This window comes from Odocoileus virginianus, chromosome 7 (genome assembly GCF_023699985.2).
Source record: "Odocoileus virginianus isolate 20LAN1187 ecotype Illinois chromosome 7, Ovbor_1.2, whole genome shotgun sequence".
Taxonomy (NCBI): Eukaryota; Metazoa; Chordata; class Mammalia; order Artiodactyla; family Cervidae; genus Odocoileus; species Odocoileus virginianus.
Genome location: NC_069680.1, coordinates 19,172,774 through 19,200,559, shown reverse-complemented (window position 1 = coordinate 19,200,559; position 27,786 = coordinate 19,172,774). Strand labels below are relative to the sequence as shown.

General features: G+C 43.8%; 1 protein-coding gene across 2 annotated transcripts; it reads left to right on the top strand.

The window, feature by feature from the left end:
* The first annotated feature begins 317 nt into the window (after window positions 1-317).
* On the top strand, window positions 318-7,821 carry SPMIP5 (sperm microtubule inner protein 5). Of its 2 annotated transcripts, none has more exons than XM_020902703.2 (6): window positions 318-366; window positions 1,567-1,632; window positions 4,682-4,900; window positions 6,536-6,722; window positions 7,237-7,337; window positions 7,457-7,821. In XM_020902703.2, exons 2-6 carry the CDS (start codon window positions 1,578-1,580, stop codon window positions 7,600-7,602), a joined length of 708 nt encoding a protein of 235 aa, XP_020758362.1. In that variant the 5' UTR covers window positions 318-366; window positions 1,567-1,577; the 3' UTR covers window positions 7,603-7,821. The 2 variants fall into 2 exon arrangements, with proteins under 2 accessions (XP_020758362.1, XP_070326354.1); XM_070470253.1 differs by lacking the exon at window positions 318-366 and adding an exon at window positions 392-502.
* The last annotated feature ends 19,965 nt before the right edge of the window (window positions 7,822-27,786 follow it).

Genomic DNA, 27,786 nt, shown 5'->3' with positions numbered 1-27,786 from the left:
TGCACACCCCCACCCAATTTCCATACCCAGAAAGGCCTCACCTGCGGGAGACCGTGTACCCTGAACAGAGAACAGCTTCGGAAGCAAAATCTTGCTGGGAAAATCCCTGGATTTCACCCCAAGAGCAGACGCTGAGCGAGTCTCCTCTGACTCCTGGGGGCGCTTCCAGTCGGGAGGCAGAAAGCTGAGGAAGGGGGAGGGGCAGGCTGGGGGTGCGACTCCGCCCCCTGTCTCCTCCCTCCGTCCCGCGGGAGGGGTGAGCGCACAAAGGCCTGGGGGGGGGGGGGGGGGGGGGGGGGCAGGTGGTCCGGTGGAGGCCAGGCGTGGGCAGGGAGGCCTGTGGGGCCGTGATCCAGGCCGGCCCAGGTGAGGACCCTGGAGTGGGGCGAGAGTGGGGCGGCGGGATGTCCGCGCTTTCTGCTTGGCTTTCCGGCCCCACCCCAGCATAGCTCCTCCCCAGCCTCATCCCTGCTGGCCTCCTCCAGGCAGGCCTCAGGGCGTGGTGAGCAGCCCACCATCCACCCGCGCAGATCGCCGCCCTCTCCCCAACCGCACGCACTCACTCCTGTCCCCACCGGGCTTCCCAGGTGGCTCAGCGGTGAAGAATCCGCCCACCACGCTGGAAACGTGGGTTGGATCCCTGGGTCGGGAAGAGCCCCTGGAGCAGGAAATGGCAACCCACTCCGATATTCCTGCCTGGGAAATCCCATGGACAGAGGAGCCTGGCAGGCTCAAGTCCATAAGCAACTAAACCACCACCACCGCCAATCCTGCGCCCAGGGTTTAGACGGTCTGACCTCCTTGGACGCAGAAATCTTCAAACAAATTGCTTATCCTCTCTGTGCCTTATTTTACCATCTGTAAAATGGGGACTGAAACAGAAATTAACCCTTAGGGCAGCGGTGAGGATTTAATAAAGCTTCCCTTAGTGGCTCAGATGGTAAAGAATCTGCCTGCAGTAGTGGAGACCAGGTTCCATCCCGGGTTGGGGAAGATCCCCTGGAGAAGGAAATCGCAGGAATGCAGTCCTGTCTTCAGCCATGTGGTAGCAAGTGAATGTCTGAACTGTTAAAATTCCCATCACTGCCGAGTATGCCATGATGGAGACCTTCTCCTCTACCCCTGAGGACATTTGTCCTGGCCACGAAGGCATCACTTTTGAGATGAACTGGCTGCGCACGGTAGATGCCAGATGCAGGACCTGGCCTGTATTAAGGCAAGCACAGGCCATCCCAGAAGGAGGAAGGGGTCTGGCTCTGGAGACAGCATCCATGTAAACTGATGCTGTGTGGTACCCCACCTCGCCACCCCTGCAACCCCAGCTTGGACTCCATGCCAACTTTAGAGACTTCTGATCCTTTCCAGCCTCAGCTTACTCTAATTCTTCATTATGTCCTGCACATTGAATGTTTAGTGGCATCCTTGGCTAATGCTGGTGCTTTCTCTCTGTCCCAATTCCCTGGCAAGGTTAGTCTTACTCCCAAGGGCTCTGGCACATGTGCAGTGAGTTCTCTAGGAAGGGACTTTTGATGAGATGATTTCATTCCCTCTTCCCTTCATTAACAGAGAGCAAAATCATGGAGTCTTCCAAGACCTTCATGAGACAGATGCCGATCACACCAGGCTACAGTGGTAAGTGGTGATGGGGCTGGCAGGGAGACCATCTCTGTCTCTTCCTTGCCCCGTTGTCCATGTCTGACAGGTTTAATGGACCAGTACAGGCACTTTAGCATTTACGAGACTTGTTGAAAGTGCTCCACTGTTGAAGATGGCAGATCACTGGGTTCTGATAAGTGGAGAAATGTAGTCTAGGGAGAATTCCATGGACTGTTCCATGGGGTCGCAAAGAGTCGGACACAACTGAGCGACTTTCACTTTCACTTTCGAATCTCCCAGGACATGGCCTGGTATCCAGGAAGCACTTATCTCATGTCTCGTCCATGCATTTGGACCTGGGTAGACACAGATGGGTAAACTGAGGTTCTGTTCCTCTTTCCAAGTTGTGCTGTTCTCAAGCACTAGGGCTGTCCTTACAGTCCCATGTCTTCCTGTGTCCCCTGGAGGGAGGGTGGCCAGTTACTCTGGTTTGTTGGGAATGGTCACAGTTTTAGCACTGAAAGTCCTGCATCCCAGGAAACCCCTCAGCCCTTGGCAAGTCAGGAGAACTAGTCACTCTATCCTAAGGCTTCTCCTTCTCAGCCTTCCAGGCTACTGAGAATTTACTAAATCACATCACGGTGGGTGATGAACCTAGTGCTCCCCAGAAGCTCTCTGCTCTCACATACAGGTATTCTCAGGAGGGGAGATTCGTGGAGAATATTCCAAGGTTGCCCATCCTCACCCTGGTCCTACTGGTTGGTTAAGAGAATAAGCTTTGGGTTTTAATAAACTGGGATTCCAATCTCTTCCTGGCCATTATCTACGTGATTGTAAGCAGTTTACTTACCTCTGTATGGTAAGGAGAAATTTCTATAAAATGCTTGTATTCGTTTCCTAGGGCTGTTGTGTAAAACAGCAGATATTTATTCTTTCACAGTTCTGGAGGCCAGGAGTCTGAAATGAGGTATGGGCAGGACTGCGCTCTTTGATGGCCCCTGGTGTTCCTTGTTTTGTGGTGGCATCTTTCCAGTCTCTGCCCCCATCTTCCCATGACTTTTCTTGTGTCCATCTGCTCAGTGTCTCTGTGTCTTTGTTTCTCAAACCTCCCTCTCCTTTCTTTTAGAAGGAAACTAGGCATTGGATTTGGGGGTCCATCCTAAATCTAAGATGATCTCATTTCCGAATCCTTAATTACATCTGCAAAGATTCTATTTCCTGATAGGTTCACCTTCACAGGTTTCAGGGGGTGGGACTTGGGTAGATCTATTGATTCAACCCACTATACGGGGTAGGGATAGATTCCTCATAAGATTATGGTGAAGATTAAAAGAGCTTTGTTGTTGTTCAGTCGCTAAGTGGTATCTGACTCTTTGCAACCCCATGGACTGCAGTACACTAGGCTTCCCTGTCCTTCACTATCTCCTGGAGTTGGCTCAAATTCATGTCCATTGAATGGGTGATGCTATCCAACCATCTCATCCTCTGTTGCCCCCTTCTCCTTTTGCCTTCACTCTTTGCCAGCATCAGGATCTTTTCTAATGAGTTGGCTCTTTGAATCAGGTGGTCAAAGTATTGGAGCTTCAGCATCAGTCCTTCCAACCAATATTCAGGGTTGATTTCCTTTAAGAGTGACTGGTTTGATCTCCTTGCAGTCCAAGGGACTCTTAAGAGTTTTCTCCAGCACCCTAGCTCAAAAGCATCACTTCTTCGGCGCTCAGCTTTCTTTACAGTGCAACTCTCACATCCATATATGACTACTGGAAAACCATAGTTTTGACTATATGGACCTTTGTTTGCAAATTGATGTCTGCTTTTTATATGCTGTCTAGGTTTGTCATAGCTTTCTTTATAAAAAAGCAGGTGTCAATTTGATGGCTGCAGTCACCATCCACAGTGATTTTAAAGCCCAAGAAAATAAAATCCGTCTCTAAAGGAGCTGGCATACATTTGAAATATTTTGGCCCTTAGCAAGACTCAATAAATGCTGTTTGTATTTCTGTGTGTGTGTGTGTGTGTGTGTGTGTGTGTGTGTACACGTGTGCATACATATATGCAATCAGATAAAATCTATGCAGATCAAAGTGGACCCTGATGAAGAAAAACCACTGTGATGAGGTCCCTGGGTGTCTAGGGTCTCCTCTATGTTGTTAATGTAGCTTTTAATTGTCTTTTAATTGTCCAGCATATCTTTTAATCTCCCAAGTTCAATTGGGAGCCTGGATAGTGGATGGAAGGCTTCCAGCACTGTCAAGAACAGTCTAATAATTCGAGTCTTCCAGAGCACATTTCTTTCCAGTGCAGAGGGTGAGGGTTACTGCCTTCAACTCTGAGGCCAGCTATTCTTACCTGGGGATAAGAGCAAAAATGTTGAGCTTCAATAATGAGACTTATATATTTATTTATTTATTTGCAATTTAAAACTAAGCCTTAACCAGTTTTTTTTTTTCCATTCTTTGTTCTTTTTAAAAATGGCCTTATTATGACAGCATTATAGTACTTAGGATTCAGCATCCAGTTTAAATAAATAGTTGTGTTTTACCCATACTAATTGTAATGATTATATGTTATTTTGTGGGAAATGCTGAAAAATTGTGCTCAGGGTGGGTCTCACAGATAATGAATTTACCTTTTTGTGTAATAGGTCTCAGCTTTTAATAAGCCCGCAATTTTCTGATGGTCCGACAAAAAAGATCCCAAATTGCATTTGGAAAGTGTCAAGGAAAATAAGCTTTCTCTCTAAAAAGATGAATAATTTCAATTACTCCTCAGACGATCATTTTGGCCCATTAAACGCTTTCCCCATTTGCCATTCGGGCTGACATCGGTGGCTTTGCTATCAAAGAACATTACTGTCATCGCCTTTGTGGAAACGGGCCTTCCCTCCCCACTCCAAGGTCATTTTTTGTGGCCTTGGGAGGACCCAGCGGCAGTGGAAACAATAGCACGGCTTGTATTCATGGCCTTTGGGGAAATGCAGTGTTGTCGGCCAAGGAAGAAATGGCCAGGGCTGGGTGGAGACTCTGGGGGTTTGGGCAGGATCTGAATCTTGCTGAAGGTTGCGATTCCCCCTCGACTCTTGCAGGCTTCGTGCCCTACCTGAGCTGCCAGGGCACCTCCAGCGAGGACAACATGGCCCACTGTCTGAAAATCTTCCAGGATAACACACAGCGGTATAAAGACCGGCTGGAGGAATTCCACTGCTCTGTGGCCGCTGCCCCCAAACTGAAACCTGTCCGCTCGGAAGGGACGGTCCTGCGGACACTGCACCAGTATTACCGGCAGTACCATCCCTTGAGTCTGGGTACTGGCTTCTGGACCCTGGCCCCCCCCCTTCACGCTGGGCCCCATTGCAAGGCCTGGCTGGCTTGCTGAGCGGCCGCCGAGAGTACCGTTCCAGATCCCCAGGCGTCTATGCAAAGTGGAGAGGCTCAGTTGCTCCGAAGGAGAAAGAAATATTTCCAGGGGGAGAGGGAGACAGCTGGGGAAGAGGGTGTTGGTAGTCAGTTCCCTGGGTGGTCAGCACGGAGGTTCCAAGAGCAGCTGCGGCTGTCACTTCAGTCGTGTCTGACTCTGCGACCCTGTGGACTGGAGCCCACCAGGCTCCTCTGTCCATGGGATTCTCCAGGCAAGAATACTGGTGTGCATCACCACACCCTCCTCCAGGGGATCTTCCTGACCCAGGGATTGAATCCACATCTGTTATGTCTCCTGTATTGGCAGGCGGGTTCTCTACCACTAGCGCCACCTGGGAAGCCCCTGTGGCCTCAGTAGTTATGACTTTTCAGTTGCTTTCTCTGTGCCTGGCACCATTATTTCATTAACCACCCATGACAGCCGTATGAAGTCGATACTGTTATTCCCACTTGAGCATAGTGTCCCTTGTCTGAGGTCAGACCTGGGGTTTGAACCCAGCTCCTCCAGGTGCTAGCTGGGCAGGAGGGGCTTTTGCACTGAATAACAACCATAATAACAGTGAAAAAAAACAACTGATGATATGACTGTGTAATGTTAGTCATCAAAACAGTGATTTATCCTAGCTGGTTTTTAAGGTCTAACATCCAACAGGAAAAGTAATGAACTGATTACCTTTATTATTATTACTGTAACTGGGGACTTTTCAACACATGCTAACTCACATGTTTGCCATGCTTTAGAAATTTCCAAGCCATTCTAAGAAGCACCAGCCTAAGAGTTTGGGCTTTAGCCCAGCTCTGTAACTCTTTGCTGTGTGATGTAGGGCAGGTAGCTTCCCCTCTCTGGGTACAGTTCCTTCACCTAAGGCAGGGAAGGATGGACTAGAGTCTCCCTAGGGTGCCTTCCAACTTTGAGGTTCTGGGACTTTCTGGTCTAATTCAATTCTTACAGCAACTGGAGGAGACAGAGGCAGGCAGTTATCTTTCATCTCACAGACGTGAGATTGCCGAAGGTCCACCCGCCAGGAGGCCAGAGCTAGGTGTGATGTGCCTTTTCCTGACCTACATGCTTCTCCTGTAGGTCAGCAGCAAATGCCTGAAGCTTTTGTGTTGTTGTTGTTAGTCTGAGAAAAGGGTGGGATCCATTTAAGAGCAATAACTTGGGAATCAGAGAAACACGGGTCTAAATCCTGGCCCTGTCACTTCCTTGCTATGTGACCTCAGCCAAGATTCTCTTCACCTCTCTGAGGCCTCAGTGTCCTGCTCCACAAAAGTGTTGGTGGTAATAGCACTGACTTCTTAGAGTTTGTAAGACAATGAGATGAGAGAGAGAGGAGGGCCTATGTAAAGCCCCACCAAATGCAGAGGCACAGAATAAACCAACCAGTGGTAGCTGTCCTCATCACGTCTCGGAGCCTGGGGCTATCCCCAGGGCTGATTGTTGAGCTGCTGGCTGGCTTGGGAGCGCTGCCCACTGGATGGCTTCTCAAAGCCCTCAAGGAAGCATGGCATCTTTTTTATAGAATGCAAGAACATAAAGAAACCTCTCCATGAGCCCCCCATCCCCGGCTGGGCGGGCTACCTGCCAAGAGCCAGGGTCACTGAATTAGGCTGCGCCACGCGGTACACCGTCATGGCCAGAAACTGCTACAGGGACTTCCTGGACCTCGTGGAGCGGGCCAGACAAGCACATCTGAAACCATATGAGGAGTAAGTCTGGCTTGGGTGGTAACTGCAGAGAGCAAGAACCAGGGGAAGAGCCCATCAGGGTTTCCAGATGCCCCCAGCCCAAAGCTAGGACTGATTTTTTTGTGTGTCTGATTTGTTTTTGCAAGGCGGCCACGTTTGTAATTGCAGGACCTTCCAAGTAGGCAGCCACGTCCTGCCCTCCAGCCCCCCACTTGTGCCCAGCAGGCTCCAGGAACCCTGCTTCTGGTCTTTGCTGGTTTGCAGGGAGAGGCTGGGAGTAAAAACCAACAGTGCCCCCCTGTCCTGGCAGCAACCTGAGGTTCAAGTTTGCTGAGGAAAGGAGATGGCAGGACACTGCTGGGAGTGGGGCGCTTGCGGCCTCAGTTTTCTATTCTGTAAGATGGAGATGATGATCCTTGAGGGTAAATCGTCAGGATCAGAAATGAATATACCATGCTTGTGTGGGACCTGCATAGATTATACTTATTTTTATCGTTAGTAAAAGGAATAACTAAGACTTTTGTTCTTACTTTAGAATATATGGAGTTAAGTCCACACCACCTCCTCCTACTCCTCCTCCAAAAGTTTTGTTGCATGAAGGGCTGCTGCCAAAATATCCGGATTTCTCTATTCCAGGTAAGGAGGGACTTTCTTTCCTGGCCTGCTGTTTTTAAAGTGGGACCGGATGTTTGCAGTAGCCCCTCTGCTTCGCTGGACCACCTGCCTGCAATGCGTGGGGCTGGTTTCTCTTCCAGGTGCGAGGTGTCCTACCCTCAGCCGAGCCTTGATGGAGGACCCTAGGCCCCTGATGACGTGTGACTGTACTCAGAGGCCAAGTGTTTGGTGCGGCGGGAAGATTTATCTAGAGCCGCTGTCTGCAGGAAAGGACATGGAAGGGTAGGAGTGGAGAGCTTCCTAAGGAGAGGCGGATATTACCGGGGGATCAGAAGCTTCCCGTCCTCACACGAGAGTGCTTCACACACCCAACAGGCACAGGGGAAAGTTCCTAAGAATCCTTTTCACTGCCACCTGCATCCTGACCGTTGGGCAATAATATGTCATTCTTGATAAAGGCCTTTTATCGTTGTGTGAGTATAAAGAGGAAACACTGCTCAGCCTTCTGAAGCTTTCTGTGGATTTTCTGCAGGTTCCGTTGACCTTGATGGGTGGGACCGTCTCTTCCTGACCCCAGGGTAATATTGTACGGGTGGTAACATTGTGGCTGAAGCTCTAACCCAGCCCTCTAATGATTCGGTCCCCATCAGTCACCTTGGGTCATGGTGTGGCAGTCCCCAACATGGGCACAGAACCATGCCCCCCCAAACCCTAGTGTTTCAGAACCCCAGGCCAGGAAAGCCATTGTACTGGTTTCCTAAGGCTGCTGCACAGGTACCACAAACCGGGTGGGATAGGATAGCAGAAATTTATTGTCTCATAGTTCTGGAAGTCCACTTTCAAGGTGTTAGCAGGGTCATGCACCCTCTGAAACCTTGGGAGAAAATCATTCCTTGCTTTTCCTCACCTCCTGGTGTTGTGTGTGTGCGCGTGTGCATGCGCATGCATATGCACACGTGCATGTGTGTGCTCAGTAGTATCCAACTCTTTGCAATCCTAAGGACTGTAGCCTGCCATGCTCCTCTGTCTGTGGGATTCGTCAGGCAAGAATACTGGAGTGGGTTGCCATTTCCTTCTCCAGGGGATATTCCTGACCCAGGGATCAAACCCGAGCCTCTTGCGTCTCCTGCATTGGTAGGTGGATTCTTTACCTCTGAGCTACCTGGGGAGCCCACCTCCTGGGTGGGCTGTTAATCCTGGGTGATTTTTGGTGCATAATTCCAGTCTCTGTCATCGTGTGACTTCCCTGTGTCCCTGTGTCTTCACATGGCTGTTTCTAGTGAGGACACGAGTCATACTGCCTAAGGGCTCACTCTTCTCCAGTATGCCCTCTTCTGAACTACAGTTACACCTGCAACCATCGTATTTCCAAACGAGTCCCATTCTGAAGTACTGTGATTAGGGCCTCAATATATCCTTTTGGGGGAGGGTGGGAGCCGGGGGTCAGGGGGAGACACAATTCAACCCTTAATACTGGCTGAATTTTTGCAACTGACAGGCACTCTCACTGACTTTACTCTGAAGCCGTTGGCACAAAGAAGAAATCAAAAGCAGTTCCTGCGGTCATGAGGCCATTGTTAGTAATATCGAAAGATTCAAAACTGCCTGCCAGGCCAGGAACTTCCCCGGTTAAGACTTTGCCTTCCAGCACAGGGAGTGTGGGTTCAATCCCTGCCTGGGGAGCTAAGATCCTATATGCCTCATGGCCAGAAAACCAAAACATAAAAACATAGAAACAATATTGCAACAAATTCAATAAAGACTTTAAAAAAAAAAAAAAAACTGCTGGGGCAAAAGATGAACTGAGCTACTCTTGGGAGTTTTCCCCCAAGGTGGGAATTTTCACCTGGGCTCTCTGGATCCCCAAGTTTCCATGGGTAGAAATCAGTAGTCATGTCTTTGACTCTGATAGGAAATAAAGAACTGGAATGAGAAAAAAGTTACACCTTTGTTTTCACTCACCTCCAAGTGAAATATAATATTTCCTTTGTTGATGAATGTAGGCAACAAACCACAGCTGTACCTGTCACCTTGGCCCAATATAAATCCCAGATCTTTTCATATCATATGACATTTGTTGCAAACAGCTTGAAATAATGTTGATCAGTACTTGTAATTATAGTTGTTATTGAAGATACTGTATCTATTCTCTAACATTGTTCTTCAGTGTATGTATAAGCAAACACTTATCACGAATTTTTTCTTTTCAGTTGCTTGATACAATTTGATATAATTAGTTTGCTAATTATTTTCTCATGTATTATACTTTATACATTAAAAAACATTGTTCTGAGAAGAGGTCCAAGGTTCACCAGACAGCCAGAGGGTGCAGGGCACAGAAATGGAAAGGAACCCTACCTGGGGAACAACTGAAGACGTGTGTAAAAGATGAGTGTCATACAAAACAACACCCCAAACCCAATGGGATGTGACATTACAATGCATCCTGTTAGTAAAAGATAACATGGGACTTCCCTGGTAGTACAATAGATAAGACTCCACCTGCCAATGCAGGAGACACAGGTTCAGTCCCTGGTCCAGGAAGATTCCACATGCCATGGGGCAACTAAGCCCATGCACCACAACTCCTGAGCCTGCATGCTTCAAATACTGAAGCCCGCATGCCCTAGAGCTCCACACACGAGAAGCCACCATAATGAGAAGCCTGTGCCTCGCAATGAAGAGTAGCCCCTGTTTGTCAAAATTAGAGAGAGCCACAAAGATCTATAGCACAGCCAAAAGTAAATCATTAATTTAAAAAGATAATGTGATAGAAGAATGTTATTGTGGAAAAATATTTATGGTAATAGTATGTGCAAAAAGCAGCAAACAATAAAACCCATGAGTACACACACACACACACACACACACACACACAATAATTCTGTTTTTCTGTTTAAAAATGAGGTTGGAGGGGCAAAGGGAGCTAAACCATAATACTAACAGTGATTATTTGGCTGATGGTGTTATTGGTGTTTTTTACCTTCTTGTGTTTGTCCCAATTTTCTACAGCCAACAGGTATTGTTTTCACATTCAAAAAATATTTTCCTTATTTGAATTGGTAAAATCCTCTTTTGAAGCAATTAATAAATAATCTTTTAGAGATTCCATGGTTAAAGGAAAAAGGCCACAACTCAATAGAAAGTAGCTTCATGATCTTTCAAGGGCTAAGGCCAAGTTCAGTAAATATTTGGGAGTTTTTCCAGCTTTTTTTTTTTTTTAACACCCTGGGAGAGTGATCCCACAGTCTGGGAAGGAGATCCATCCCTCATCTGCTTCAGGCTGGTGGTCCAGGCTGCTGCATGCACACCGGCCCCTCAGAAATGAAGAACACGGGAGGCACTGCCTGTTCCACTGTCCCTAACCTACAGAGTTTGCAGATGTCTGTTCTGGACCCAAAGTTTTGAAGTCTCTGCCCATGAAATTAAGGGATCAGTTCAGTTCGGTCACTCAGTTGTGTCCAACTCTTTGTGACCCCATGGACCGCAGCATGCCAGGCTTCCCTGTCCATCACCAACTCCTGGAACTTGCTCAAACTCATGTCCATAGAGTTGGTGATGCCATCCAACTACCTCATCCTCTGTCGCCCCCTTCTCCTCCTGCCTTAAATCTTTCCCAGCATCAGGGTCTTTAACAATGAGTCAGTTCTTTACATCAGGTGGCCAAAGTATTGGAATTTCAGCTTCAGCTTCCAATGAATATTCAGCACTGATTTCCTTTAGGATTGACTGGTTTGATCTCTTTGCAGTCCAAGGGACTCTCAAGAGTCTTCTCCAACACCACAGTTCAAAAGCACCATTTCTTCAGTGCTCAACTTTCTTTATGATCCAATTCTCACATCTGCTGGGAGCCGTTATGGGAGGTCCTGCCTGTGACGAGGTCATGAAGAAAATACCGGGCAGGCAAGGCTGTCCGGGACCCCGTCCATGACGAGGTCGCGAGGAAAAAACCTGACAGGCAAGGCCGTCTAGGATAAGGGACCCTCCAGGTTGGCCTCGGCCTCTACCCCACCCTGTATCCTCGCCCCTTTTCTGCTGTTCTTGTTTGCCCTGTTGCAGATTCTTGTGTTGCCTGCCGAGAGCTCTCCTGCTCCTCTTTCACTGAATGAGGACCAACTTAAAACCCTAATTAATAAATCTGGACACCTGTACCCTATGAAGGGGCCAGAGATGAAGGAAATGCTTCCATTCAAACATTTTGCTGGCATTCTGGCTTGTTTGATAAATGTGTGATCTCATTGCACAAAATGCTCTTGATTGTTCTAAACATCCTAAGCACAGTACGCTAACAAAAGCCATTTGTGAGAAAAGCTCCACAAATATGATAGCCACAAATATGCCTAATGGAAAATACTTTAGATAGAGATTAGCTGGCGACTTCTTGCAGGTAGTTAACTTTTAGACTAAGAGCCTGTTTTGTGCCATATCTACTGTTTCTGCAGTCCTTCGCATTTCTGTTCTGTAAAAATGTAATCCTATCTAGTTCCCATAGAGATTACACTTATTAGAAAGATTAATAGATTAATTATAAGAAAAACAGGGTCGGCTACTGAAGTTGCTTAAGTCACACCAGGTGCAAGCCATAAAATGTTAGCAGGCCTGAAGGCCAAATGATAAGAAAGACCCGTGTGAACGAAAAAGTATGTGGGTGACATCCAGTTTCTGTTGAAGGTCAAGTTGCTGTAATGTTTTAAGATGATCTGTGTGTAAGCAATATGCACTTCCCCCAAAGATGTTGTTAAGGGTATAAAGGAGCCGTGCAAAAATAAACTTCAGACTTAGCCCTGAGCTTTGTCTCACTCTCTCTCTCATTCGCCGACGCCGTTCATCCTGAGGGTTCCCCTGGATCCTGCTGGGGCTGGACCCCGGCACACATCCATACCTGACTACTGGAAAAATCATAACTTTGACTAGATGGACCTTTGTCAGCAAAGTAATGTCTCTGCTTTTTAATATGCTGTCTAGTCTGGTCATGGTTTTTCTTACAAGGAGCAAGGGTCTTTTAATTTCATGGCTGCAGTCACCATCTGCAGTTATTTGGAGCCCAGGAAAATAGTCTCTCACTATTTCCATTGTTTCCCCATCTATTTGCCATGAAGTGATGGGATTGTATGCCATGATCTTAGTTTTTTGAAAGTTGAGTTTTTTTAATTTATTTATTTTAATTGGAGGCTAATTACTTTACAATATTGTAGTGGTTTTTATCATACATTGACATGAATCAGCCATGGGTGTACATGTGTCCCCCATCCTGAACCGCTCCCCCCACCTCCCTCCCCATCCCATCCCTCAGGGTCATCCCAGTGCACCCGCCCTGAGCGCCATGTCTCATGCATCAAACCTGGACTGGCAATCTGTTTCACATATGGTGATATACATGTTTCAGTGCTATTCTCTCAAATCATCCCACCCTCGCCTTCTCCCATAGAGTCCAAAAGTCTGTTCTTTACATCTATGTCTCTTTTACTGTCTCACATATAGGGTCATCATTACCATCTTTCTAAATTCCATATATATGCATTAATATACTGTATCAGTATTTTTCTTTCTGGCTTACTTTACTCTGTATAATAGGCTCCAGTTTCATCCACCTCATTAGAATGGATTCAAATGCATTCTTTTTAATAGCTGGGTAATATTCCATTGTATATATGTACCACAGCTTTTTTTTTTTTCACTTATTTTTATTAGTTGGAGGCTAATTACTTTACAATATTTTAGTGGTTTTTGCCATACATTGACATGAATCAGCCATGGATTTACATGTGTTCCCCATCTTGAACCTCCCTCCCACCTCCTTCCCCATCCCATACCTCTGGGTCATCCCAGTGCACCAGCCCTGAGCACTTGTCTCATGCATCCAACCTGGACTGGTGATCTGTTTCATACTTGATGATATACATGTTTCAATGCTATTCTCTCAGATCATCCCACCCTCGCCTTCTCCCACAGAGTCCAAACGTCTGTTCTATGCATCTATGTCTTTTTCTGTCTTGCATATAGGATTATCATTACCATCTTTCTAAGTTCCATATATATGCGTTAGTATACTGTATTGGTGTTTATCTTTCTGGCTTCACTCTGTATAATGGGCTCCAGTTTCATCCATCTCATTAGAACTGATTCAAATGTATTCTTTTTAATGGCTGAGTAATATTCCATTGTGTGTATGTACATAGCTTTCTTATCCATTTGTCTGCTGATGGACATATAGCTTGCTTCCATGTCCCGGCTATTATAAACAGTGCTGCAATGAACATTGGGGTACACGTGTCTCTTTCAGTTCTGGTTTCCTTGGTGTATATGCCCAGGAGTGGGATTGCTGGGTCATATGGCAGTTCTATTTCCAGTTTTTTAAGAAATCTCCACACTGTTCTCCATACTGGCTGTACTAGTTTGCATTCTCACCAACAGAGTAAGAGGGTTCCCTTTTCTCCACACCCTCTCCAGCATTTATTGCTTGTAGGCTTTTGGATAGCAGCCATTCTGACTGGCATGTAATCATACCTCATTGTGGTTTGATTTGCATTTTTCTGATAGAGTGATGTTGAGCATCTTTTCCTGTGTTTGTTAGCCATCTGTATGTCTTCTTTGGAGAAATGTCTGTTTAGATCTTTAGCCCATTTTTTGATTGGGTCATTTATTTTTCTGGAATTGAGCTGAAGGAGTTGCTTGTATATTTTTGAGATTAATCCTTTGTCTGTTGCTTCGTTTGCTATTATTTTCTTCCATTCTGAAGGCTGTCTTTTCACCTTGCTTATAGTTTCCTTTGTTGTACAAAAGCTTTTAAGTTTAACTAGGTCCCATTTGTTTATTTTTGCTTTTATTTCCAATATTCTGGGAGGTGGGTCATAGAGGATCTTGCTGAGATTTATGTCGGAGAGTGTTTTGCCTATGTTCTCCTCTAGGAGTTTTATAGTTTCTGGTCTTACATTTATATCTTTAATCCATTTTGAGTTTATTTTTGTGTATGGTGTTAGAAAGTGTTCTAGTTTCATTCTTTTACAAGTGGTTGACCAGTTTTCCAAGCACCACTTGTTAAAGAGGTTGTCTTTTTCCATTTTATATTCTTGCCTCCTTTGTCGAAGATAAGGTGTCCATAGGTATGTGGATTTATCTCTGGGCTTTCTATTTTGTTCCATTGATCTATATTTCTGTCTTTGTGCCACTACCATCCTGTCTTGATGACTGTAGCTTTGTAGTGTAGTCTGAAGTCAGGCAGGTTGATTCCTCCAGTTTCATTCTTCTTTCTCAAGATTGCTTTGGCTATTCGAGGTTTTTTGTATTTCCATACAATTTGTGAAATTATTTGCTCTAGGTCTCTGAAAAATACTCTTGGTAGCTTGATAGGGATTGCATTGAATCTATACATTGCTTTAGGTAGTATACTTATTTTCACTATATCGATTCTTCCAATCCATGAACATGGTATATTTCTCCATCTATTTGTGTCATCTTTGATTTCTTTGATTTCTTTCATCAGTGTTTTATAGTTTTCTATATATAGGTCTTTTGTTTCTTTAGGTAGATTTATTCCTAAGTATTTTATTCTTTTCATTGCAATGGTGAATGGAATTGTTTCCTTAATTTCTCTTTCTGTTTTCTCACTGTTAGTGTATAGGAATGCAAGGGATTTCTGTGAGTTAATTTTATATCCTGCAACTTTGCTATATTCATTGATTAGTGATTTTCTGGTGGTGTCTTTAGGGTTTTCTATATAGAGGATCATGTCATCTGCAAACAGTGAGAGTTTTACTTCTTCTTTTCCAATCTAGACTCCTTTTATTTCTTTTTCTTTTCTGATTTCTGTGTCTAAAACTTCCAAAACTATGTTGAATAGTAGTGGTGAGAGTGGGCACCCTTGTCTTGTTCCTGACTTTAGGGGAAATGCTTTCAAGTTTTCACCATTGAGGATAATGTTTGCTGTGGGTTTATCATATATAGCTTTTAGTATGTTGAGGTATGTTCCTTCTATGCCTGCTTTCTGGAGGGCTTTTTGTCATAAATGGATGTTGAATTTTGTCAAAGGCTTTTTCTGCATCTATTGAGATAATCATATGGTTTTATCTTTCAATTTGTTAATGTGGTGTATCACATTGGTTGATTTGTGAGTATTGAAGAATCCTTGCATCCCTGGGATAAAGTCCACTTGGTCATAATGATGTATGATCTTTTTAATACGTTGTTAGATTCTGTTTGCTAGAATTTTGTTAAGGATTTTTTCATCTATGTTCATCAGGGACATTGGCCTGTAGTTTTCTTTTTTGTGTGGCATCTTTGTCTGATTTTGGTATTAGGGTGATGGTGGCCTCATAGAATGAGTTTGGCAGTTTACCTTCCTCTGCAATTTTCTGGAAGAGTTTGTGTAGGATAGGTGATAGCTCTTCTCTAAATTTTTGGTAGAGTTCACCTGTGAAGCCATCTGGTCCTGGGCTTTTGTTTGTTGAAAGATTTTTGATTACAGTTTTGATTTCCATGCTTGTGATGGGTCTGTTAAGATTTTCTATTTCTTCCTGGTTCGATTTTGGAAGGTTATACTTTTCTAAGAATTCGTCCATTTCTTCCAAATTGCCCATTTTATTGGCAAATAGTTGCTGATGGTAGTGTCTTATGATCCTTTGTATTTCTGTGTTGTCTGTTGTGATTTCTCTATTTTCACTTCTTATTTTGTTGATTTGCTTCTTCTTCCTTTTTTTCTTGATTATTCTGGCTAATGGCTTGTCTATTTTATTTATCTTCTCAAAGAACCAGCTTTTAGTTTTGTTGAGTTTTGCTATAGTCTCCTTTGTTTCTTTTTCATTTATTTCTGCCCTAATTTTTATGATTTCTTTCCTTCTACTAACCCTGGAGTTCTTCATTTCTTCTTTTTCTAGTTGCTTTAGGTATAAAGTTAGGTTATTTATTCGATTTTTCTCTTGTTTCTTGAGGTAAGCTTGTATTGCTGTGAACCTTCCCCTTAGCACTGCTTTTACTAAATCCCATAGGTTTTGGGTTGTCGTGTTTTCATTTTCATTCTTTTCTGTGCATATTTTGATTTCTTTTTTTATTTCTTCTGTGATTTTTTGGTTATTCAGAAGGATGTTGGTTAGCCTCCATAGGTTTGTCTTTTTAATAGTTTTTTTCCTGTATTGACATCTAATCTTACTGCATTGTGATCAGAAAAGATGCTTGAAATTATTTCAATTCTTTTGAAGTTACCAAGGCTAGATTAATGGCTCAGGATGTGATCTATCCTGGAGAAGGTTCCATGTGCACTTGAGAAAAAGGTGAAATTGATTGTTTTGGGGTGAAATGTCCTATAGATATCAATTAGGTTCAACTAGTCCATTGTATCATTTAAAGTTTGTGTTTCCTTGCTAATTTTCTTTTTAGTTGATCTATCCATAGGTGTGAGTATGGTGTTAAAGTCTCCCACCATTATTGTGTTACTGTTAATTTCCCCTTTTGTACTTGTTAGCATTTGCCTTATATATTGAAGTGCTCCTATGTTGGTGCATATATATTTATAATTGTTATATCTTCTTCTTGGATTGATCCTTTGATCATTATGTAGTGTCATTCTTTGTCTCTTTTAATAGCCTTTATTTCAAATTCTATTTTATCTGATATGAGTATTGCGACTCCTGCTTTCTTTTGGTCTCCATTTGCCTGAAATATCTTTTTCCAGCACTTCACTTTCAGTCTGTGTGTCCCTTGTTTTGAGGTGGGTCTCTTGTAGACAGCATATATAGGAGTCTTATTTTTGTATCCATTCAATCAGTCTTTGTCTTTCGGTTGGAGCATTCAACCCACTTACATTTAGTGTAATTATTGATAAGTATGATCCCATTGCCATTTACTTTGTTGTTTTGGGTTCGAGTTTATAAATCTTTTTTGTGTTTCCTGTCTAGAGAAGATCCTTTAACATTTTTGTTGAAGAGTTGGTTTGGTGGTGCTGAATTCTCTCAGCTTTTGCTTGTCTGTAAAGCTTTTGATTTCTTCTTCATATTTGAATGAGATCCTTGCTGGGTACAGTAATCTGGGTTGTAGGTTTTCTCTTTCTTCACTTTAATTATGTCCTGCCATTCCCTTCTGGCCTGAAGAGTTTCTAGTGAAAGGTCAGCTGTTATCCTTATGGGAATCCCCTTGTGTGTTATTTGTGCTTTTCCCTTGCTGCTTTTAATATTTGCTCTTTGTGTTTGATCTTCATTAATTTGATTAATATGTATCTTGGGATGTTTCGCCTTGAGTTTATCCTGTTTGGGACCCTCTGGGTTTCTTGGACTTGGGTGGCTATTTCCTTCCCCATTTTAGGGAAGTTTTCAATTATTTATCTCCTCAAGTATTTTCTCATGGCCTTCTTTTTGTCTTCTTCTGAGACTCCTATGATTTGAATGTTGGGGTGTTTAATATTGTCCCAGAGGTCTCTGAGGTTGTCCTCATTTCTTTTAATTATTTTTTCCTCTCTGCTTCATTTATTTACACCATTCTATCTTCCACCTCACTTATCCTATCTTATGCCTCAGTTATTCTACTTGTTGGTTCCCAGAGTGCCTTTGATCTCAGTTATTGTATTATTCATTATTGATTGACTCTTTTTTATTTCTTCTAGGTCCTTGTTAAACATTTCTTGCATCTTCTCAATCCTCTTCTCTAGTCTGTTTATCTGTAACTCCATTTTGTTTTCAAGATTTTGGATCATCTTTACTATCATTATTCTGAATTCTTTTTCAGGTAGACTCCATATCTTCCCCTCTTTTGTTTGGTTTGGTGGGCATTTATCATGTTCCTTTACCTGCTGAATATTTCTCTGCCTTTTCATTTTGTTTAGATTGTTCTGTTTGGGGTGGCTTTTCTGTATGATGGAAGTTTGTGGTTCCTCTTTATTGTGGAGGTTGCTCCCTGTTGGTGGGGTTGGATGAGTGGCTTGTCAAGGTTTCCTGGTTAGGGAAGCTTGTGTCTGTGTTCTGGTGGGTGGAGCTGGATCTCTTCTCTCTGGAGTGCAATGAAGTATCCAATAGTGAGTTTTGAGGTGTCTTTGGGTTTGGTGTGACTTTGGGCACCTTGTATTTTAATGCTCAGGACTATGTTCCTGCGTTGCTGGAGAATTAGTGTGGTATGTCTTGCTCTGGAACTTCTTGGCTCTTGGGTGGAGCTTGGTTTCAGTGTAGGTATGGAGGCTTTTGGATGAGCTCTTGTCAATTAATGTTCCCTGGAGTCAGGAGTTTTATGGAGTTCTCAAGTTTTGGATTTAAGCCTCCTGCCTCTGGCTTTCAGTCTTATACTTATAGTAGTCTCAAGACTTCTCCATCCATACAGCACTGATAAAACATCTAGGTTAATGGTGAAAAGATTCTCCACAGTGAGGGACACCCAGAGAGGTTCACAGAGTTACATGGAGAAGAGAAGAGGGAGGAGGGAGATAGAGGTGACCAGGAGGAGAAGAGGGGGAAAATCAAAAGGGGAGAGAGCAATCTAGCCAGTAATCAATTCCCTATGTGCTCTCCACAGTCTGGAACACTCAGAGAGATTCATTGAGTTACATAGAGAACAGAAGAGGGAGAAGGGAGATAGAGGTTACCAGGAGGAGAAGAGGCACAGTCAAAAGGGGAGAGACCAATCTAGCCAGTAATCAGTTCCCTAAGTGTTCTCCACACCCAGAGAGATTCAGAGTTAAGTAGAGAAGAGAAGGGGGAGGGAGGAGATAGAGGTGACCTGGGGGAGAAAAGGGAGTGTCAAAAGGGAAGACAGCAATCAAGCCAGTAATCACATCCCTAAGTAAAAATGGGTACTGAAGATTAGATTCTTAAAGGTATAAAATTGATAACAAATACAAAAAAGCACAGATTAAAAATCTAGAGTAGAGGTTAGACTCTCAAAAGTACAATATTTAAAATACAAGACAAAATCAATCACAAAAACTATAGAAAATATATATGTGAAATTTGCTTTAAAAATAGGGTCTTTTTTTTTTTTGCAAAGTAATAGTAGGCTATAAAAATGAAAATTAAAGGAGTAATAAAGAACTTAAAAATAAAAAAATTAAAAATGATAATAGTAAAAATATATCTAGGAATTTCTCTGGAGCTGTTGAGGGAAATGTGGGGTCAGTTCAGTTTCAGATAGTTCTTTGTTCCAGCTTTTACTTCTTCTCAAGGTCTATAGGCCCTTTCCAATGCTTAGTCAGTGCTAACTACAGGGCTTTAATCTGTTGCACCTGTCACTCCCAGAGCGGCTCCCTCTTCTTTGTTTATTTTGGCTTCCTCTGTTTACAAGTCTCTTCAGTGTCTAATTTCCACCCTGACACAAGGGGGTGAAGGCAGTCACTTATTTAGGCTCACTTGTTCAGTTGTGCTGTGGGGAGGAAGGAACACGGGAAACAAATATCACTGGCGTGTGTGGGGAGTGCTCGCAGTGTATGGACCGTACTGGGTCTGCCCCAGCTCACAGCACCTGTGCTTTCCTGGTCTACACTGCTCAGGCTCCAGGTTGCTCTGCAGGGAAACTGTCCAAAGCGGGCCCTGGGTTGCGTGTACCTCCCAGGTCTAGCTGCTCAGATTCAGGTTCTCAGGTACTCCACAAAGGCCCAGACTCAGTTGGGCTTGCATTTTGTGCCCTCCCCAGGCCCAAGGAGCTCAAGCAACCAGCGTGCTTTGTGAGCGCACTATCCCAAGTGTGCGGTGCACCTTACCTCCCTGGTCCCAGCCTCTCGGTTTCTTTAGCGCGCCGCAAGAGCGCCATCTCAGGCATGCCATGTGTCTCCTCTGGGGAGCTGATCTCAGGCTGCAACCCTCCTGGCGATGTCAACCATCCAGGATCCCAGGAAGACTTGGTTAGCAACTGGGAGCCTGCTCACAGTTAGGTAGTGGATGCCATCTCTGGAGCCGAGATTGCCTCTCGCCTTCCAGCTCTGCTGTCGCCCGCCTGCCTCTCTGCCTCTGGCTGGGGGGATGGGCCTGTCCACAGCCAGCTAGCTCTCCTTCGGTATTTGCTCAATCCTTTGTTCTGTGAGCCAGCCAGGCTGTGCCTTAGGTGAGAGCTTTTCACAGGAGAGTTCTCTCTCTCTCTCTCTCTTTTTTTTTTCTCTCACTCTCTGACTGTCCCACAGTTTGAGTTGCTATCTCACTTTAGTTCCTTCAGATTGTCCTCAGGGCATTCAGACCTGATCCTTACCCTAAGCATGCAATCCATGCCTCCTCCACTGGCTGGTGGCAGACATGAGCGTCTGGGCTATTTCTCCGTTGGGAGTTGTGGTTAAGGCATGTATTCTGTGGGTTTTGTTTTGTTTTCCTTCCCGGTTATGTTGCCCTCTGAGATTCCAGAACTCCCCGCAGACCTGCTGGTGAGAGGGTTTCCTGGTGTTTCGAAACTTCTCCTTCACGACTCCCTCCCTGGAATGGGTCTCTGTTCCTAACTTTTTTGTCTCTTTATCTTTTATATTTTGTCCTACCTCCTTTCAAAGAGAATGGGCTGTCTTTCTGGGTGCCTGGTGTCCTCCACCAGCATTCAGAAGTTGTTTTGTGGAAGTTGCTCAGCATTCATATGATCTTTTGATGAATTTGTGGGGGAGAAAGTGGTCTCACCATCCTATTCCTCCACCATTTTAGGACTGCCACCGAGTGTTGAGTTTTAAGCCAGCTTTTTCACTCTCCTCTTTCAATTTCATCAAGAGGCATTTTAGTTCTTCTTCACTTTCTGCCATAAGGGTGGTGTCATCTGTGTATCTGTGGTTATTGATATTTCTCCTGGCAATCTTGACTCCAGCTTGTGCTTCTTCCAACCCAGCGTTTATCATGATATACTCTGCATATAAGTTAAATAAGCAGGGTGACAATATGCAGCCTTGACGTACTCCTTTCCCAATTTGGAACCAGTCTGTTGTTCCATGTCCAGTTCTAACTGTCGCTTCCTGACCTGCATACAGGTTTCTCAAGAGGCAGGTCAGGTGGTCTGGTATTCCCATCTCTTGAAGAATTTTCCACAATTTGTTGTGATCCACACAGTCAAAGGCTTTGGCATAGTCAATAAAGCAGAAGTAATGGATCCACACTGTCAAAGGCTTTGGCATAGTCAATAAAGCAGAAGTAGATGTTTTTATGGAACTCTCTTGCTTTTTCCATGATTCAACAGATGTTGGCAATTTGATGTCTGGTTCCTCTGCCTTTTCTAAATCCAGCTTGAACATCCGAAAGTTTATTGTTCATGTACTGTTGATGCCTGGCTTGGAGAATTTTGAACATTACTTTGCTGGCATGTGAGATGAGTGCATTGTGCAGTAGTTTGAACATTCTATGGCATTGCCTTTCTTTGGGATTGGAATGAAAACTGACCTTTTCCAGTCCTGTGGCCAATGCTGAGTTTTCCAAATTTGCTGGCATATTGAGTGCAGCACTTTCACAGCATCATCTTTTAGGATTTGAAATAGCTCAACTGGAATTCCATCACCTCTACTAGTCTTTGCTCATATTGATGCTTCCTAAGGCCCACTTGACTTCACATTCCAGGATGTCTGGCTCTAGATGAGTGATCACACCATCATGGTTATCTGGGTCATGAAGATCTTCTTTGTATAGTTCTTCTGTGTTACTCCAGGTATCTCTTGATTTCCTACCTTTGCATTCCAGGCCACTATGATGAAAAGGACATCTTTTTTGGCTGTTAGTTCTAGAAGGTCTTGTAGGTCTTCAGGGAACCGTTCAACTTCAGATTCTTTAGCATTACTGGTCGGGGCATAGACTTGGATTACTGTGATATTGAATGTTTTGCCTTGGAAACGAACAGAGATCATTCTGTTGTTTTTGAGATTGCACACAAGAACTGCATTTTGGACTCTCTTGTTGACTATGAATGATGGCTACTCCATTTCCTCTAAGGGATTCTTGCCCATGGTAGTAGATATAACGGTCATCTGAATTAAATCCGCCCATTCCAGTCCATTTTAGTTCACTGATTCCTAAAATGTCGATGTTCACTCTTGCCATCTCCTGTTTGACTACTTCCAATTTGTCTTGATTCAGGGACCTAACATTCCAGGTTCCTATGCAATATTGCTCTTTATAGCATTGGACTTTACTTCCATCACCAGTCACATCCACAACTGGGTGTTGTTTTCGCTCTGGCTCCATCTCTTCATTCTTTCTGGAATTATTTCTCCACTCTTCGCCAGTAACACATTGGGCACCTACTGCCCTAGGGAGTTCATTTCAGTGTCATGTCTTTTTGCCTTTTCATACAGTTCATAGAGTTCTCAAGGCAAGAACACTGAAGTGGTTTGTCATTCCCTTCTCCAGCAGACCATGTTTTGTTAAAAATTAAGAAATACCAGGACCGAAATCTGGGGCATACCTGGTGGCTGGTGCTTCCCTGGTGGCTCAGATGGTAAGTAATTTGCCTGCAATGCAGGAGACCCGGTTTTAATCTCTGGGTTGGGAAGATCCCCTGGAGGAGGGCATGGCAACCCACTCCAGTATTCTTGCCTGAAGAATCCCATGGACAGAGGACCCTGGTGGGCTACAGTCCATGGGGTCACAAAGAGTCAGACACGACTGAGCAACTAACATTTTCAGGACTGAAACCACTTTGTGCAACAGCCCTCATCTTAATTTCACTCACGGGACCAAATCATGTCAATATTGAAGTCACTAGCTAATTCATTTGGCACTGACCTTTAAAAATGACTTGAGCAGTAAAACAAAAACAAAAACCAACAACCCAATGGCAGAAATAACAAAATTGAACAAAGGCAATTAAAATTGTCTTATAGTATTTTTCTAATTCTTCTACAACTTCATGATTAAGATCACCAAGTTCAATATGCAAATCAAACTCCTTTTGTTGAAACAGTTCCGCATTGCAATTCTTTCCCTTAATCTTTATCCTTTCTGTTTCTCCCTAACCTATAATTTCTGGAGCGTCATCTGTCAGGGGAGGGAGAGGTGATTTTACTGCATAGCAAATTATCATTATTAGCACAAACTGCATCCGTAATGAGCTCACTCTTGCCACCAAAAAACAATTCTATTACCTGATGAGACAAAATCCCTTGGATCTGGAAATGCTAAAGAAATGGAGGGTATGGGTTCATATGTTTTCTTATGATAATGCGGCCTTTTGTGGGGCTTGTTTGAATTCTGTGGCAGTTACAGTGCTCCTTTGGGGTCCCTTCTCTCTCTTTCTGTGGGAGAATTGACGGTTTCTCTGTAGTCTGGATGTTGAGAGGGGATGCCTGGGTTTCCTATCCCCGTCCCATGACTGGTGGCTCTAAACAGGATCTCAGGTATGGCTTTAACCTTGTTCCAGCATGGCTGCAAAGCATGTGGCCAAGAGTCAGAGGCTCCTTGAGTTCAGATCTCAACTCTGTTTTTTTTTTTTTCCTGGCTGTGTAACTCTGGATATTTTCCTTAATCGCTGGGCTTCATATTTCTATCTAAAAACACTAATGATTTTATTTATTTTTTGGCTGTACTGGGTCTTCATTGCTGTGTGGGATATTCTCTAGTTTCAGTGAGTGGGGGTTATTCTCTATTTGCAATGTGCTTGCTTCTCACTGCAGTGGCTTCTCTTGTTGCTGAGAACTTGGGCTTCAGTGTTTGTGACATGAAGGCTCAGTAGTTACCAACCCTAGGCTCTCGAGCACAGGTTCAATAGTCGTGGCCCATGGGCTCAGTTGCCTTGTGGCATGTGAGATCTTCCTGGACCAGGGATCAAACCTGTGTCTCCTGCATTGGCTGGCAGATTCTTTACGGCTGAGCCACCAGGGAAGCCCAGATTTCTATTTTGATAGAAACAGAAGATAACAGAAGAGCCAACCCAATTTCATGAGTTTGAAGAGATTAGGTATATAAATCTGGCCCACCTATGCTCAGTAAATATTATCCCTTACCTTTGGGGTAAGAGAACTTGGGGTACATTGCTAGAGCTGACATGGATTGAGGGTGGGCAAATGATGAGTCCACATACTGGGTTCTCAATGGAAGAGGGTTCAGAACCTAGGGTTCCTGGCCCCTAATGAAGCGCTCTTTTCACTGCTGTACTTTTCTTCCAGGCATTCTAACCCTGCGAGGCAGGCAAAACAGATGTGATTGGCCAAAAATAAAACAGCAACAGCCATCCCATTAATATGCTTGCTCATGTCAGATTCTGGTCCTTTACCTGGAATAGCTTATTTAATTAGTATTGCTGTCATTGTTTAGTTGCTCAGTCAGATTCTTTGTTACCCCAGTGGACTGTAGCCTGCCAGGCTACCTTGTCCATGGGATTTCCCAGGCAAGAATACTTAAGTGGGTTGCCATTTCCTCCTCCAGGGGATCTTCCTGACCCAGGGATTGAACCGCATCTCCTGCATTGGCAGCATTGACAGGTGGGTTCTTTACTGTTGAGCCACCAGGGAAGCTCTTAATTAATACTACTTAGTATATATACTTTCATTTAACAGATGAGGAAACTGAGGCACACAGAGGTTAAACAAGTCACTCAGGGCCATTTTTCCCAGAAGAAATTGCCGGTGGCCGTTCAAAGGCATCTGATCCATCCCCAGTAAAAGTTGCATGTCAGTATTTGGATTCAAACTGGGCTTGTCTGGATTCTCCAGAGACTGAGAAGGATGTGCTCGTCCCCCCTTTCCTGACCAGCATAGGGAACAGGCATCAGGCACTCCATGACCTAGAGGAGCTGGTTTCCCAGCCCCAGGGTCTTCAGGCCTTATTTCTTGTTTGTGTTTCCCTGTAGGTCACACCAAAGGCAGCTTTTTCCCCAGGTCTCTCTTGTCTGCACTGGACACACTCCACTGCCCTCCATGCTCCCAGACTCCAGCTTCAGTTGACCTCAAATCACTCCTATTTGCTTAAGCTCAACCCAATTTTGGCAGGTGCTCTTAAATTCCTTTAAGAGCATTTCAGACTAATTTTATGATTTGTGTGCACATTTATCATATCTGCAACCTTGTAACATTTTGTTTCCCTTGGTTGTCCTTTTCCTCCTTTTACCTACTTTTGAACATTTTGAAGACCTCTTAACCAGTGTCTTGGAGAAGGAGATGGCAGCCCACTCCAGTATTCTTGCCTGAAGAATCCCATAGACAGAGGAGCCTGGTGGGCTATAGTCCGTGAGGTCACAAAGAGTCAGACAGGACTGAGTGACTAATACTACTATTAACCAGTGTCTGAAAAACCTTTCTATGAGGTTTATGGCCATGAATGTAGTGTTTTCTCTGATGCTACCTCAGCCTCCTGCTCTGAGGGTACTCATCCTTTCAATGAACAAAAATCACTGCAGCCTTTCCTGCTAAACCTGGGGGCTGAATATGTTTTTTGTAAAGGGCCAGATAGTCAATATTTTAGGCCATATGTTCTCTGCTGCGACTATTCAGTTCTGCTGTTTGCTCAGGAAAGTCAAGATAGACAATATGTAAATGTATGTGTGGCTGTGTTCCAATAAAACTTTATTTATAGACACTGAAATGTTAATCCCATATCATTTTCATGTATCAGGAAAGATTACTCTTTTGAATTAAAAAATTTTTTAAATGTGAAAATCATTCATAGTCAGCGGGCTGTACAAAACCAGGTGGCCCGTGGCCCCAAGTCACTGACCCCTGCTCTAAACCAGAACTTAACCCAAAGGGTTGATGCTAGTCAGGATCAAGTTGTAAGTGCTTTCTTTAGTAAGCAGGATGGGTCAAGCAAGTGCCCTTCCGAGAGAGAGATCCCTCAGGAGGATCACAGATCGATCCCCTTGTGCCCCAGAAGACACAATGTAATTCAAACTCACTCCCAAGAGGGAGAGGATGGGGGTGATGTCACTCTCAGATTAGTCAGGAGAAGGCTTGTGGTTGCTTGAGAGAAAAGGTAGAAATAAAAACCTGTAGAGGTTTTTCATACCCTGCATTAAAGTTAAAATCTAATTTAGATGAAAATGGATGCATAGAAATTAACCATGCATGCGAGGCTTTCGTTGTTAGGCTGTGTACCCTCCAACGATAGCTTTACCAAATTTATTCCCTTGGCTTGAAAATAAAGATGCTTTTTGAAATTTGATTTTGTTGTTTTACAAATCGTTTTAGCTTTGTGAATCGTGCAAACTCCATTTCTGATCTGCCTCAAACAAAAACAGAGCATTAAAGTGTTTAAGATTCAATCAAAGGCTCGCTGCGAGCGGCACAATATTAAAATAACAGAAAAATCAATTCAGTTTTTATTTGGAACATGATTTGTCACAAATAGCATTCTAATAGATAACACTGATTATATGGTAGCAAATGTTATTTATGTATACCGAGGTCTCTGCCTTAGTCATAGTCATCATTAAGGAATTTGACACGTATGCAGGAGAACAATAAATGTCAACTGAAATATATACCAGTTAGATATAAATGGGATGCTGAAATGAGTGATGCTGGCATATGCTATACTTACAAGTAATAATACACAGTCTAAAGTAGCTTGCGTTTTCAAACAAGAACTCTTTTTACGTTGTCATTTAAAATATCTCATATTTCTGAAGGTCAGGAATAAATGGCACTATTAGCATTAAAAGCTAGTCAAAGAAAATGTAATTTGTTGTTCATTTAACATACCATTTTGCAAAAGAGCTTTGTAAAGTATTCACATTTTTCCCCCTATGTGAGGCTTAGAAGACAGGATGAAGATGCTGGTTCTTAATGGAGGGCTTTGTGCTGCATCTTTGTTGCTGTTAACATCCTGGTTCAGTGAGATCTTTGTAGAATTACGAGGTTTGTGCCTGCACTGGTAAACGCTAAGAAATAAAGCTGTTTACTTAAGCGTGGTCTTGGCTGGCTCCAGCAGGATGCTGCCTGGGCGCTGGATGTGGTCCTCATCAGTAGTGCCACTGGCAAGGGGTGGCAGCAGAACACTGAGGACAAGACTGTCCGAAGCTGACAATGCAGAGCTTTGGTGCAACAGACACAGGTCCCCAGGAGTAAGAGGAGAAAGGCTCTTGCTCTGTGTCTTGGGATCAGTGACAGATAAATCAGGGTTCAAGTCCAAATGCAGATGGGGACCATCTTGGGGTCTTAGAAACCTTTCATCTGCGACCCCTCCTACCAGTCACAGGTCCCGAACTCCAAATTATTGTAACTCCCCTCTCCTTTTTTCTCTTAAATTTGGATAAAAAGTGAAAACTACCAAAAATAACATTGACCAACACCATTGTAATTACCACCTGGAATTAGCCAAGATAAGCCTTTTGTCATAATGCTTCAAATCCCTTTGTTAATTGAAAATATGACACCACCGATAAAGAAAGATTTTAAATGGCCTTGTTTTGATATTTTGGACAATATCTGTGGCAGAGAATGAGATGGTTAGATAGCATCAGCAACTCAGCAGGCATGAATTTGTGCAAACTCCAGGAGACAGTGGACAGAGGAACCTGGATTGCGTACTACAATCCATGGGGTCACAAAGAGTCCGGCATGACTTAGCGACTAAACAACAGTAACAACCACATCTGCAGTGAGTAGCTGTATTTTGAG